The sequence below is a fragment of the Hyperolius riggenbachi genome, chromosome 12 (assembly GCF_040937935.1).
Source record: "Hyperolius riggenbachi isolate aHypRig1 chromosome 12, aHypRig1.pri, whole genome shotgun sequence".
In the NCBI taxonomy this organism is placed as follows: Eukaryota; Metazoa; Chordata; class Amphibia; order Anura; family Hyperoliidae; genus Hyperolius; species Hyperolius riggenbachi.
The window spans coordinates 13,015,378-13,029,707 of NC_090657.1; the positions used below are offsets into that span (position 1 = coordinate 13,015,378).

The window sequence follows — 14,330 nt, forward strand, 5'->3', positions numbered from 1 at the left end:
CTGTTGCTATGGTGAGGGGAGGATGGTCTATGCTTGGTGCACAACAGAGTGGGAGGGACAAGGAGAACAGTAGCATAAGCACCTGTTTTTTGATTGGTTTATATTTTCGTATTTTGTTGACTAAGCACTGCTAATACTGTGTATTTATGTTTTTTATTACTAGCTGGTGGCGCACGCTCTGATGGGTGGGGAAACAGTGTGTGCCATCCCACCACACGCACACCATCCACTCAGTGCCCGGCCAATTACAGCGGGGTGGGGGCGGGGCATGTGCTGATGGACAGACACTGCGCCATGGCCAATCAGAGCAGGGCAGGAGGGTGTGGTATGGAAAGACATACTACAGCCAGTTTGGAAATCAGTATTATAGATGACTATTGTCTAAGAAATAGAGTATTTTCCATATATATTTTTTTATCACAATTTAAATTTAGCAGGAATCAGTAAGTTTTTAAAGGACAACTGTAGTGAGAAGAATATGGAGGCTGCTATATTTTATAGTGGCTGCCATATTTATTTCCTTTTAAATAATACCAGTTGCCTGGCAGCCCTGTTGAACTATTTGGCCGCAGTAGTGTCTGAATTACACCAGAAACAAGCATGCAGCTAATCCTGTCAGATCTGACAATAATGTCAGAAACACCTGATCTGCTGCATGCTTGTTCAGGGCCTATGGCTAAAAGTTTTATAGGCAGAGGATCAGCAGGATGCCAGGCAGCTGGTATTGTTTAAAATAAATAAATATGGCAGCCTCTATATTGTCTCGGCCACCGGAGAGATATGTAGAGAGCGCACTTCCTCTTGCGCAGACTGGCCACGACTAGCAGAACTAACGGGACCTGATACTGAAGCTACGGGCAGCGGAGGACAGCGGCGTGGGAGCGATCCGTGCGTATGGGCCTGGAGGAAGCCCCAGGTATGTATAAAACTTTTTTTAAATTGGTCTCTGGTACACTTTAAGGGCTCCGACTCTAACTATCCAATAATTGCTGCAGACTCCAACTCTACAGCCCTGTGTACCTGGCCCTTTGTGCACTGTTGCCTAAACTTTTCCCATACACCTGTGGAAAACGTACTTAAAGTGGATCCGAGATAAACTTTTACACATTGCATAATTGTGTTCCTTTCATACAGTTTATAGGGCATTCCTCAAGCCAAATACTTTTTTTGTTTTGTTTTAATACTCTAATTTCCTATAAACTAAACAAGCCTCGCCCACAGCTCCTTTTGTGCCTTGGCACTGTAGCAAGGACTTATGGGAGCTCAGTCTGGGCAGGAGGAGGTTACTAGCCATTGATTTCAGAGGCAGAGGGAGGAGGAGAGGGGACTGAATTTACACACAGGCAAGCTGATAGCATCTCCAGCCCTCAGCCTGTGACAATGTGACAAACAGAACATGGCTGCCCTCATTGTATCACGGGAAGAATTAATCATAAACTGTTGAAGCTGTTTGCAGCTAGATTTGCTGTGTATACTATCTACATTTTAGATAAGATGTATAGACAAGTTACTTGTTATAGTTAGTTTTTCATCTCGGATCCGCTTTAACAGGTCCATGTACACTAGCCCATGAATGCCTCAGTGCTCCAGGAGAAGCGAGCATGAGAAAGAGGATCATGGCTTTATAGCAGGTTCTATATGAATAAAATGTATTGTAATGAATCTTACATTATTTGGCAAATGCCTAATACACTAATTCATAGAACTACAACACCCTAAGGCTGCATCTGACACACAATTTCATTATCTGCTTAGTGCATCTCTCTACCATAATACTGACTTGTTCTATCCTCTTTCTCCACAGCTGGCAGGAGATAGTGGTTGGCGCCCCCTATTATTTTGATCGGAAGGAAGATGTGGGCGGAGCTGTCTATGTTTACACCAATGAGGTTGGCAGTTTCACCGATAAGCCCTCTCTAGTGCTGTATGGCCCAACGGGATCTGCCTTTGGTTTTGCTGTGGCAAACATTGGAGACATTAACCAGGATGGATTCACAGGTAAACTCATATTAATAGTAAAAAGGGCAGCAAGAGCTGTTACAGCTACAATAAGGTACTAGGAGGAGGGGCTTGTTAATTGGCCAATGGAGAGTAATAGCAACTCTTCACAAGTCTAGTTACACAGGAAATTCCCATGCCATAAATATACATCAGCGCTACCCAAGTATTTCAGTATTTCAATGTTGTTAAAAATGATCTTTCATTTCAGTTTACAGCCAACTAAGAGTTTCCAAAACGGTCAATAAGCTCGAAATGTCCTCCTTTTGCAACCACGGCAACAGTACTTTGGATTTAAAAATGCCCAGAAACTCCCACTTTGATGCATAAGTAATTAGCTGCACAAAGCAGGAGTGCATGTTACTCTTAAAGGATACCCGAAGTGACATGTGACATAATGAGATAGACATGTGTATGTACAGTGCCTAGCACACAAATAACTAGGCTGTGTTTCTTTCTTTCTCTGCCTGAAAGAGTTAAATATCAGGTATGTAAGTGGCTGACTCAGTCCTGACTCAGACAGGAAGTGACTACTGTGTGACCCTCACTGATAAGAAATTCCAAATATAAAGCACTTTCCTAGCAGAAAATGGCTTCTGAGAGCAGGAAAGAGATAAAAAGAAGAATTTCTTATCAGTGAAGGTCACAATGTAGTAGCTTCCTGTCTGAGTCAGGACTGAGTCAGCCACTTACATACCTGATATTTAACACTTTCAGGTATAGAAAGGAAAAAAAGGAACACAGCATAGTTATTTGTGTGCTAGGCACTGTACATACCCATGTATATCTCATCATGTCACATGTCACCTCGGGTATCCTTTAAGAGGTGCCCAGACATCTAGCGTTGTATGGGCATATTTGACCAACAGAAAGATCTTTCTCTGAACGAATCTAATCATTTTAGCATAAGCTCTCTCTGGAATTGGTCTCATGACGCTGCCTCCCCCCCCCCATATATATATATTCTCCCCTACCTGGGCATTTGTACTTTACCTGCCCGCTGTCGCCCAGCGTGGTGCCCATTCATCTTCTGCTTCCGCATTGCCGCACCCACGTGACTACTGGCATATAGCTCTCGTGGTCGGTGCGTGACATGTGACATCACACACACAACACGCACCACGTGCTATACGCCGGCAGCGAGTGACATGCGGAAGATGGATGGGCACCGCAGAGGGTGACAGCGAGCAGGAAAAAGAATAAATGAACGGGCAGGATGGCACATTTACATTCGGGGGGCAGTGCCGGGGGGTACTGTCGCATTCGTTACTCATCCTGATAACGCACACAGTTACCGCCGTACACCCAATCGACCACGTTAGCCCTAGACTTCCCAGCATGTCCGAACAATATATTCGACTCATTTCAAGTTGAAATTGGTAGAATCGTTGATCAGGCATGCTTGTGGCGGCACCGATTTGCACCCGATTCGATAAGGATTATTGAATTGGATGGTCGATCGGTCGCCAAATCTTCAGCTATATGGCCAGCTTGACTCAACACCTACACTAATCCAGTGGTTGGCAGCAAACCTTGACACGCCCATCTGCTTTATGTGTATGAAGACAGGGAAAGCAAGCTGGATGTATGGAAACATGATAGATAATGCCGGAGGAATCAACGGTACAAAGTCCACAGAGTGGTAGGAGACTAAAGTTTAACTTGCAGGTCTGTTGTTTCCTTGTAACTACCGGATGAAATAAACAAACAAGTCCCTCATCTGCTGGGAGTTGGCCAGGTTTATGTGTTGTGTAAATATTAGATCTTATCCAGTAGAAGGACAAAGTGACATCTAATCACTGTTTTCTTAATGGCAGATCTGGCAGTGGGCGCCCCCTTCGAAGAAATGGGCAAACTGTACATCTACCACAGCAAGTCCAATGGCCTGCAGTCTAAGCCAAGCCAGGTAAAAACACCAGATTAACCTCTCTGTTTAAATCCCTGTATACCCCCTCTAGGATTCGTCATTGTTAGTACAGGCGACTAGGGAACTATGCCATGACTCAGCCAATAAGATGACCCAGAGATCTCAGCACATAATACAGAACTGCCAGCAGAGAGGGAATCTTTTCCTCTGCATTGAGACGTCACTTCACCTCACCCATCTCCTCCCTCTGCTCCCTTCTGTAGGCGGGGTCAGCCTTGTGTTCACTGCAAATGACTGGCTGGTGCTTCTTCCGGCTCCTTCCTGAATACATCTTGTGGATGTCTGATGGGATAGGGGGGAGTTTGGAAAGAACATAGGCTTGTGTTCTGTCCAGTCAAGCAGTATCTGATCCAACCAGTCGGTAATGCTAACATTATTTATATGCAATACACACTATTATGCACCTTGAAAATGTATGTTTTACTCCACAAAATGATTTCACACAATATGCGTTACAAAAACACAAGTTTGAACTATGAACAGGTTGACCAGATTCGACTGGTCAACCTGTCTTTATCTCTAACTATAGATAGCCCACTCCAGGGCCAGTTTTATATCTTAGGAGCGTATCGGTACAAATGTTTTAACACCCTAATATCCTCCCCTTACCAAACTAGCAAATCCCAACGCAAAGGCTGGTGCGACCACCAAAACGGCAGTCTACTGGCTGTCCCCATTCCCTGGCCAGCCTGGCTGTTACCTCTTTTTTTTATATCCTATCCTTTTTTTTTTATATCCTATATCCTGACGATGTATTGGCAAACTGACCACGAGACAAATCTCTCTCTGATCAAATTTGATTGGAGGTAGATATGTTTCCTTTCCATACACCACAGGACAATTCCTGACCAATTTCATTCTGAAATTGATCTGGAATCGGCCTTGTGACACCGAGGCGGCCCTGACGCTGTCCCTCCTAATGGTCAGTGTCAGTCGCCTGATGTACGGCCATTGGCAACCTTTAATTTGTGCTCATGTCTGTTAACCTTGAAATTGGAGTGCACCCATTAACCGGATCTATTCCTTAAAGTGAACCTCCAGACTAAAAATCTACTCGGCAGCACTGAAAAGGCTTGGTGTTTCTTCAACAGTTTCACAGCATCACAACTTTGTTTTTCTTATCCAAGCCTCATTTTTAGCTGCACAGAAGCTAAGCTCCACCCATCAAAGAAATCTGCCCGGGCATTTTTCCACTGATGCTGTGCAGAGCATGGTGGGGTTTCTTATGTTGTTTTTCTCGATTCCTAGCGCACACGGCTGGGAGGGGTGATCAGGACACAGGACAGGTGGAACTGTGTCTCATGCTCCCTGTCACCTCCTTTCAACCAAAAAGATGGCTGCCCTCATGAAAAAGATGGGTGCCGCCATGAAATCACAAACATTTGCCTGTTCTTTTAAGACAGCGTGGGTAAGAGATTATATTACCTATCTATTTTAATTAACATACCTAATGTAAATTAATGACAGTATGTTTGTTTAGGCTGAAGTTCCTCTTTAAAGGGGAACTTCAGCCTAAACAAACATACTGTCATTAAGTTACATTAGTTATGTTAATTAGAATAGATAGGTAATATAATCTCTTAAGGCCCATACACACGTCGGATTTCCACGAACGACGGGTCGTTTGAACGTCCCGTCGTTCCGTCGTTCGCCCGCTAAATCGGGCGTGTGTACAGACTGTCGTTCGCTTGATAAGAGTGAGTTTGAGCGATCCGCCCGGCAAATGAACAGGCAAATGTTTGTGATTCATGGGGGCAGCCATCTTTTTGGTTGAAAGGAGGTGACAAGGAGCAGGAGACACAGTTCCAACTGTCCTGTGTCCTGATAACCCCTCCCAGCTGCACACACTAGGCTTCAAATGTCAAATTACATAGTTATTTTGGTTGAAAAAAAGACATACGTCCATCGAGTTCAACCAGTATAATTCAAAATGTAAAAAAAAAAATATTGCACCAAAACAGCAGAACGAGAACAACAACATCAGAAATCCCATCATGCTTTGCACAGCATCAAGGGAAAAAAGCCCGGGCAGTTTTCTTCTGTGCAGCTAAAAATGAGGCTTGTATAAGAGAAACAAAGTTCTGATGCTGTGAAACTGTTAAAGAAACACCGAGCCTTTTCAGTGCTGCTGAGTCGATTTTTAGTCTGGAGGTTCACTTTAAGATCATCATAGGTGTTAAAGAGACACTGAAGCGAAAAAAAAATGATGATATTATGATTTGTATGTGTAGTACAGATAAGAAATAAAACATTAAGATCAGATACATCAGTGTAATTGTTTCCAGTACAGGAAGAGTTAAGAAACTCCAGTTGTTATCTCTATGCAAAAAAGCCATTAAGCTTTACGACTTTCAAAGTCATGGATAGGGCTGTCTTCTGACTTTTATTATCTCAACTGTTAGAGAAAAAGAAAATTGTTCACAGCCAGAGGAGAGGTCATTAGTTCACAGACTGCTCTGAAAGAATCATTTTGAATGCTGAGTGTTGTGTAATCTGCACATATTATAGAATGATGCAATGTTAGAAAAAACACTGTATACCTGAAAATAAAAATATGAGAATATTTTCTTTGCTGCTAATCTTCTAGTAATTATTCATAGTACACAACCAATTCATTATATCGTATATTTTTTTTCGCTTCAGTGTCTCTTTAACCAACTTGAGTGTAGTCACCTACATTTCCTGACACGCTGGATTACCACATTGTTACTGCATTACCTAACACGTGCAGTAACTCTATCGGTCATTTCTTTGTCGCCATCTACAGGTCATTGATGGTTCTCAGGTTGGCGGTATACCATCCTTCGGATACTCCATCAGTGGTGGACTTGATGTGGATGACAACTCTTACCCTGACCTGCTTGTGGGCAGTTTAGCGGACCAAATTGCTCTACTGAGGTAAATGGACAGTTTAGGAGCCCCTGTATGGATTTATAGCCCTGGATTTACTGCCGCAGCTCTAGAGATCTCCAGGGTTTATTTTTTCTTTTTATGTTTTTGGGGGTGAGGGTGGGAGGTTACATCCAGTCTAGAGTTGCTGGCTCAATTGTGATATATACACTGGAGATTCTGGGATGTTTGTGGAGATATCTTGTAGAGAAAGTCTATGAAGCTGTGATGGATATGACATTGAATAGGAATTTCATTCTTAATCTGTACATACCAATGTTTGGTTTTGTTTTTTAACTGGTACTTACCAGTTAAAAAACAAAACCAAACATAGGTATGTATAGATTAAAGCGGACCCAAACCAAACATTTTTTTAATTCAAAATATTTAGTTGCACCACTCTGACACATGCAAAGATAAATAAACACTCCTTCAAGCCTATGAGCATTTCAGTGCATGCTTTTCACCCTTCTCTTTTCATAACTAGGGTTATACAGGGGGCAGCCATTAGCAATTCCTCCATTGCCGGACACCATCTACTCCACCAGTTTGCCGGATTCTGTCCCGGCAATATGAAAGGAAGGGAGGGGTTTCTCCAATAAATGTAAAATATTTTATATTTGTCATCATGCAGCTGAAAAGAGGCTGCTATTTATTATTATTATAATTAAGAAAATAGATTTTATTTCTGAAATCTTGTATTTTTTAGTTTAGGTCCACTTTAAGAATCTATACATTTGCACCTGAACTCAAAATATGGATGTCTTTGATTTCTTTTTTCAACTTACGGGGTGTAACTAGAGAGGAGCAACCCCTGCGATTGCAGGGGGACCAGAGCTTTGGGGTTCCACAACTGCTAACCTTCCCTTGCTCTGAAACAGGAGACTATACTTCAGATCTGGTGTTTTTGTGACTACACTTGTCACAGGTGTAACTAGAAATCCCCGGGCCACCTGCAAAATACAAGAAACCCGGAGGTCTCCGATCTCTAAGAGGTTCATGCTACTTCCTGTTTGCACAGGAAGTAACATGAAGCACTTACAGATCGGAACCTCCAGCGCGATGGAGGTATGTGTTCAGCCTGCCGCCCACCCGCCCGCTGCCACTAATAATTGCAGGAGGGGAGCGCTGAGGGGAGAACCTGAGGCGGGGCGGCGTCCCCCCTCCCCACCGATGTGCGGCCACGCTCTCTGCTTATGTTGCAACCCCTCCTACCCCCCAAAAAGGGTCTGTGCTGGCCTTAGGGGGACCACGCCCCCCCCACAGGTGCAGGGGTTGCATCCCTTATTGTTACGCCTCTGACACTTGTTATGGGTGTGAAGATCCTGATGGCCACATGTTTTCTGACCCTTGTGAGATGGGCCCCCAGGCTGTGATGGGCACCAAAGGGCGGCAAGGGAAGGGGTAGGAAACATTGGGGGGAGCCACATCAAAGTTTCACTGGGGGGCCTCATGAATTGTAATTACGCCGTCTCTAGTCAGCACTTCATTGATCATCCCTAGTCAGATTGCAAACAATCGCTAATAATGTGGAGTTGACTAAGGGGAGAATAGAGATGCAAATATTACTGCTGGTATTTATACTTCATACAAATTGTAGGCAGCTTGGAATTGGGCCAAATAAAGTGTACCTAAAGGGGGGAAAAGTGCCCCAAATGGGTACTTGTTGGATAGTGTATTGGTTAAGGGCTCCGCCTCTGACACAGGAGACCAGGAATTGAATCTCAGCCCTTCCTGTTCAGTAAGCCAGCACCTTCTCAGTAAGGAGACCTTGGGCAAGACTCCCTCACACAGTTACTGCCTATAGAGCGCCCCCTAGTGGTTGCAGTGCTTGTGCTTTGAGCCCACCAGGAGAAAAGCGTGATATAAATGTTATTTGTCTTGTCTTACTTACCTCAGTGAAGGGAAGATTCTGGATAATCCCCTGTCCACCGATCCAGCGCTGCCCCCCAAACCTCTTCCACAAGGGCTTGTCAAGGAGTGCTTGCGGCCACTCTCCCACCCGAGAACCATCATGGCCGCTCTGCACAGGATGCCTGGTGCGGGCACAATAGCACGCAGCCTGAGCAAATCCATGCTGCTGCACAGGCACACGGCAACCAGCGCAGTGCGGGGTAGCCACTAACCTCCAGTGGGTTCCAGCGCTGGATCCGTGATCTTCAGGAGGATGTGGGCAGCCTCAGGCGGATCCAGAGGCTTCCCTCGACTGAGGTAAGTATCTGACGTTTGCTTTTTTTAAAACGACAGGTGTACTTCAACGACAGCCATCTAGCGTGTGTTTGTAGCTTTAGAAATGCCTCGTAGGGCGGTTACATGAAACCCCAATTCTTTCCAGTGGATAGAGCGAGCAAGGATTAGAATGTATGTCAGGTTTTACTGGTTTTCGAGCTAACAGTGGGGCAGATTTATTAAAGCATTACTGACAGTTTTTTCTTCTAAAACTGTTCTAACCAGCAGAGGAACTGTGCTGCATGATAGTAAGAAACTTTTCAAATCCTGCGTAATACCGTCAGTTTAGAGTGGATTTCTAGAGCTGCACTACAATTAAGAAAAGTGCAAATCCATCCCTAAACTGCTGCAGATAAAGAAGTGCTTCATAGCAGTTCTCCAGATAGTGCAGCAGTGCAGGCTAGACGTGATTTGTGAAGGCTCCTCCCCCTAACTCAGCGCTTGCTGGCAGCAGGTGGGTTGGCTACCTCAGCAACAGCCATTCCCCTCACACACTGCACTGCCTGAGAGACCTTCCTAGCTCCTCTTATTCCTAACCATTTAAGAAGGAATCTGCACTATTTAGTGATTTCTTAGGATGTCTGAGACAGTTCTGCATGGATTTCTAAAAACCTACTACTAATTTGTCTCAGACACTCTTGATAAATGCCCCCCAGTGAGGGGTATTTTCTGTCAGACCAGTGCAGATACTGACCTGGTGGAGGGCGGGCCACTTTCTGGTTCAGTAGGAACTCATGCTTGGTTTTGGAGCAGTAATGCCAGTGCTTTATACCACACAATGCCCACTGACTCCCAGGCAGAGAGTATTCATCATTGTGCTGCATTTCATGTAACAGAGAGCTTGGTTTGTATCTATTGCTGCTGAAATCCTGATCCATTGTCTTTTTTTGTTTTTCTGTCGCAGATCTCGTCCTGTTATTAATATCTCAAAGGAGTTCTCCGTGTCGCCAACGCTAGTGGATCCCAGCAAATGTTCCCCTACTTCCTGGTAGGATTCATTTTACATACGCATTCCAGTGTCTGCCGCCATTATCACTATGCTTTTTCCTCTGTCATGCCCTAGAAAGGTTTTATTTGTATATTGTACATAGTATTATTCCATTTATATTTTGGGTGAGGAGGCTGTACATGAAATTGAAGCCATATGTCTGTTTTGTTTATTGATTAGGTTTTTTTTTTTTACCGCTTCTGGACCTTAGTAAATTAAATCTACACTGTATTTGGGACCTGTTCTCCCTGCCACAGCGGGATTACCGCTACCTTTGATCGCTCCGTCAGCCTGTCAGGAGCTGATTTCGTTGCCTCCTGACCCTGTGATCACTGTGATTGGTTCACAGTGATCACATGGTCAGCAGCCAATTAAATTGGCTCCTGACCAGCTGTCATACCGACAGCAGAGGCTGCAGAGCGAGTGGGCTGCAGTGACAGGAGAGCGGCACGAATGGCGAGAGAATGGGTCTGTGCGACGTGACGTTGGTGAGCAACATTTTTAACGAGAAAGGCTCTGGTCCTTAAAGAGAACCCGAGGTGTGTTTAAAGAATGCTATCTGCATACAGAGGCTGGATCTGCCTATACAGCCCAGCCTCTGTTGCTATCCCAAACCCCCCTAAGGTCCCCCTGCACTCTGCAATCCCTCATAAATCACAGCCGTGCTGTGAGGCTGTGTTTACATTTGTAGTGTCAGTCTCAGCTGCTCCCCCCGCCTCCTGCATAGCTCCGGTCCCTGCCCCCGTCCCTTCCATCCAATCAGCAGGGAGGGAAGGGATGCAGGCGGGGACTGGAGTTCTGCAGGAGGCGGGGAGAGCAGCAGACTGACACTATAGAGATAAACACAGCCAGCTCTGACAAGCTGTTTGTCAGCAGCGTGGCTGTGATTTATGAGGGATTGCAGAGTGCAGGAGGACCTTAGGGGGGTTTGGGTTAGCAACAGAGGCTGGGCTGTATAGGCAGATCCAGCCTCTGTATGCAGATAATATTCTTCAAACCCACCTCGGGTTCTCTTTAAAGAAAATCTGTGGTGAATTTACAGCACATTAAAATAAACATATTACTGTTTCCCCCCTTATTCCCCCTCTTTATTTTTCCTATTTTCGCCGCTCCCCGCTGCCAATAAATAATTTAATAAAATATAATTTTTAAACCTTTGGGCAAGATGGCTGCAATGTAAAGTGCTTCAGGGTCAGTACACAGTCTCCCTGTACTGCTGTGCACCAGAGCTGAGCTGAGCTGAAGCCACAGGAGGCAGATCTCCCTCCCCCTGCTGTCTGGAGCTTGCAGAAAGGTCAGGGATGACTCATCAGATGATGTGCTAGGGGGAGGGGGAGGTAGATAGCAGGGAGGAATGGCTGCTAGACAGTCTGCCTCTTCCTGCAGCACAATAATCGTCTAACTAGAAGAATAATTAGAAAGGAGCAGGAGAGAAACACAGCTGTTTCTACATGAGACAGGGAAAAAAAGATTAGTACTTATGAAAGGAACATATCTCTTCATTTAAAATGCATTTTGAAAAAGGGCCACAGAACCCCTTTAAGGGGCCAGAGACTACTGGTAAGGAAAGGGTTAAGAAATCAATCCTTATTCAATTATTCTCTATATAATTTAAGCATTTTAGCAAGCTACTGTACATTACACTGACATGCCTGTGATTACTGTAGTGGTAGTCTCCCCTGAGAACCTTGCCATATGTCTCACTGGGAAAGTTGCCTTGCATGGCTGTCAGCTGTTACTGAAATGGGAGTGAATGTGCTACAGTCGCTGCATATGCAGAACCAGCATCTCTCCTCCCTGTGGAAAGAACATGTCATTGCAGAGATCTTAGCATAGCTGTAGTGAATAGGATACAATGCATTGTTTCCTTCTTTGGGTAGACTCATGAATTGAGACAAATGGGAAGAGGAGAATTCTGGGTATTTGTAATACCATATTGCCCGGGCCTTCTATACCACACAAAGCAGCTGCAGAATAAAGCTAAATAAAATGTAATGACACTTAGCTACAAATTGTCTTGTATTGTGATTTATGCTATATAGATTTTCATTTTGTGGAGTAAACCATTTATAAGTAGAGTAACCCTTTAAAAGGAACCTGAGGAGAAACATGGAGGCTGCCATAATTATCTCCTTTTAAACAATGAGGTCTGGGACCCAGTTGCAGCGCTCTGGAATCTCCAGCGATTCCAGAAGCGCTAGGCTGATGTTATTTAATGCTGCGATTGTGACTTCCTCAAATAATTGAGAGTCCTGCAGCGTTTCTTGCGACTTTCTCGGAGCAATCCATCAACAGCAAATCACGATCGCATCAGGAAATCTCACTAAAAAAATGGTACGGCTGCCCGCCACTCCCGCTAATCTTTCTGGCCAGTAATGTATCTGAATCACACACCTGAAACAAGCATGCAGCTAATCTTGTCAGACTGTTGTCAGAAACATCTCATCTGCCATATGCTTGTTCAGGGGCTATGGCTGAAAGTATCAGAGGCAGAGGATCAGCAGGACTGCCAGGCAATTTGCATTGTTTAAAAGGAAATATATATGTCAGCTACATCCATCTCACCGTGGGTTTCCTGTAACCTTTAGAGGACCGCTCCACGCCAATTGGCGTGGAAGCGGCGGCAGTCCTGTGGGCTGATCGGCGTGCAGTCCTGGGGGTGGAGTTTGCAGGCAATCACGTGCGCTGATGCTCCGCTCCGGCATCAGCTTCCCATCGGCGATCGCCGCTAGGAGACTGTTAGATGGTTAAACCGCTGTCTATTTACATTGTACAACGCTGCAGTCTAAGGCAGCGCTGTACTGGCAGGGGTGTGACAAGGCTGTCCTCCTGGGAGACACTGGAGGGATCGGCTGATCACAGTGATTGGCTGGGGGAGGGAGGGAGGGCTGGGAAAAAAATGTAAAAAAATTGTAACATTTATTTATAAAATAATCAAATATCTGAGCGGGGAGCGATCAGACCCCACCAACAGAAAGCTCTGCTGGTGGTTAGAAACGGGGGGGGGGGGGGGGGGGGGTTCACTTGTGTGTTGAGTTGTACGGCCCTGCAGCAAGGCCTTAAAGCTGCAGTGGCCTATTTAGTGAAAAATGGCCTGGTCTTTAGGGGGGTATAAGCCTGTGGTCCTTAAAGGGGAACTTCAGCCTAAACAAACATACTGTTATTAAGTTACATTAGTTATGTTAATTAGAATAGATAGGTAATATAATCTTTTACCCACCCTGTTTTAAAAGAACAGGGAAATGTTTGTGATTCATGGGGGCTGCCATCTTTGTCATGGGGGCAGCCATCTTTTTGGTTGAAAGGAGGTGACAAGGAGCAGGAGACACAGTTCCAACTGTCCTGAGTCCTGATCACCCCTCCCAGCTGCACACGCTATGCTTCAAATGTCAAATTCAAAATGTAAAAAAAAAAATTGCACCAAAACAGCAGAACGAGAGCAACATCATCAGAAATCCCATCATGCTTTGCACAGCATGAGGGGAAAACTGCCCAGGCAGTTTTCTTCTGTGCAGCTAAAAGTGAGACTTGTAGAAGAGAAACAAAGTTCTGATGCTGTGAAACTGTTAAAGAAACACCAAGCCTTTTCAGTACTGCTGAGTCGATTTTTAGTCCGGAGGTTCACTTTAAGCGGTTAAAGAACAACTGAAGTAAGAGGGATATGTAGGCTGCCATATTTATTTCCTTTTAACCTCCCTAGCGTTCTGGACGAGCTAGGCTCGTCCAGATACGCCGGAGGTGACCGCTTAGGCCCCGCTGGGCCAATTTGAATATTTTTTTTAAACACGCAGCAAGCACTTTGCTTGCTGCGTGTCTTACCCGATTGCCGCCGATCCGCCGCGATACAGCGCCCCCCCAGCCGAGACCCCGTGCGCTGCCTGGCCAATCAGTGCCAGGCAGCGCTGAGGGGTGGATCGGGTCTCCCTGTGACGTCACGACGTCGATGACATCACGACGTTCGTCGCCATGGCGACGGGGGAAGCCTTCAAGGAAATCCCGTTCAGAACGGGATTTCTGGACGGGTCATTGCACCGGCGGCGATCGGAGGGCAGGGAGGGACGCCACAGGGAGGGGGGAATCATGTAGCTAGCGCTAGGCTAGCTACATGAAAAAAAAAAGTGCAAAAAACTTGAGGCCGCGGGAATCGGAACGCCAGGCAGGATAAACTATATCAGTTGCCTGACAGTCTTGCTAGTCAATTTGGCTGCTGTAGTGTCTGAATAACAGCAGAAACCAGTATGCAGCTAATCTTGTTAGACCGGACAATAATGTCAGAAACAACTGATATGCTGCATGCTT

At 45.3% G+C, this 14,330-nt stretch overlaps 1 protein-coding gene across 2 annotated transcripts in view; it reads left to right on the forward strand.

Moving 5' to 3' along the window:
* Positions 1-14,330, forward strand: part of ITGA3 (integrin subunit alpha 3) — a 180,530-nt gene that overhangs the window by 106,141 nt on the left and 60,059 nt on the right. For both annotated transcript variants that reach the window (XM_068263981.1, XM_068263982.1), the window contains exons 7-10: positions 1,805-1,998; positions 3,816-3,904; positions 6,693-6,823; positions 9,948-10,031. In XM_068263981.1, coding sequence (XP_068120082.1) covers positions 1,805-1,998; positions 3,816-3,904; positions 6,693-6,823; positions 9,948-10,031 — 498 coding nt within the window. The remainder of the gene's footprint in view (positions 1-1,804; positions 1,999-3,815; positions 3,905-6,692; positions 6,824-9,947; positions 10,032-14,330) is intronic.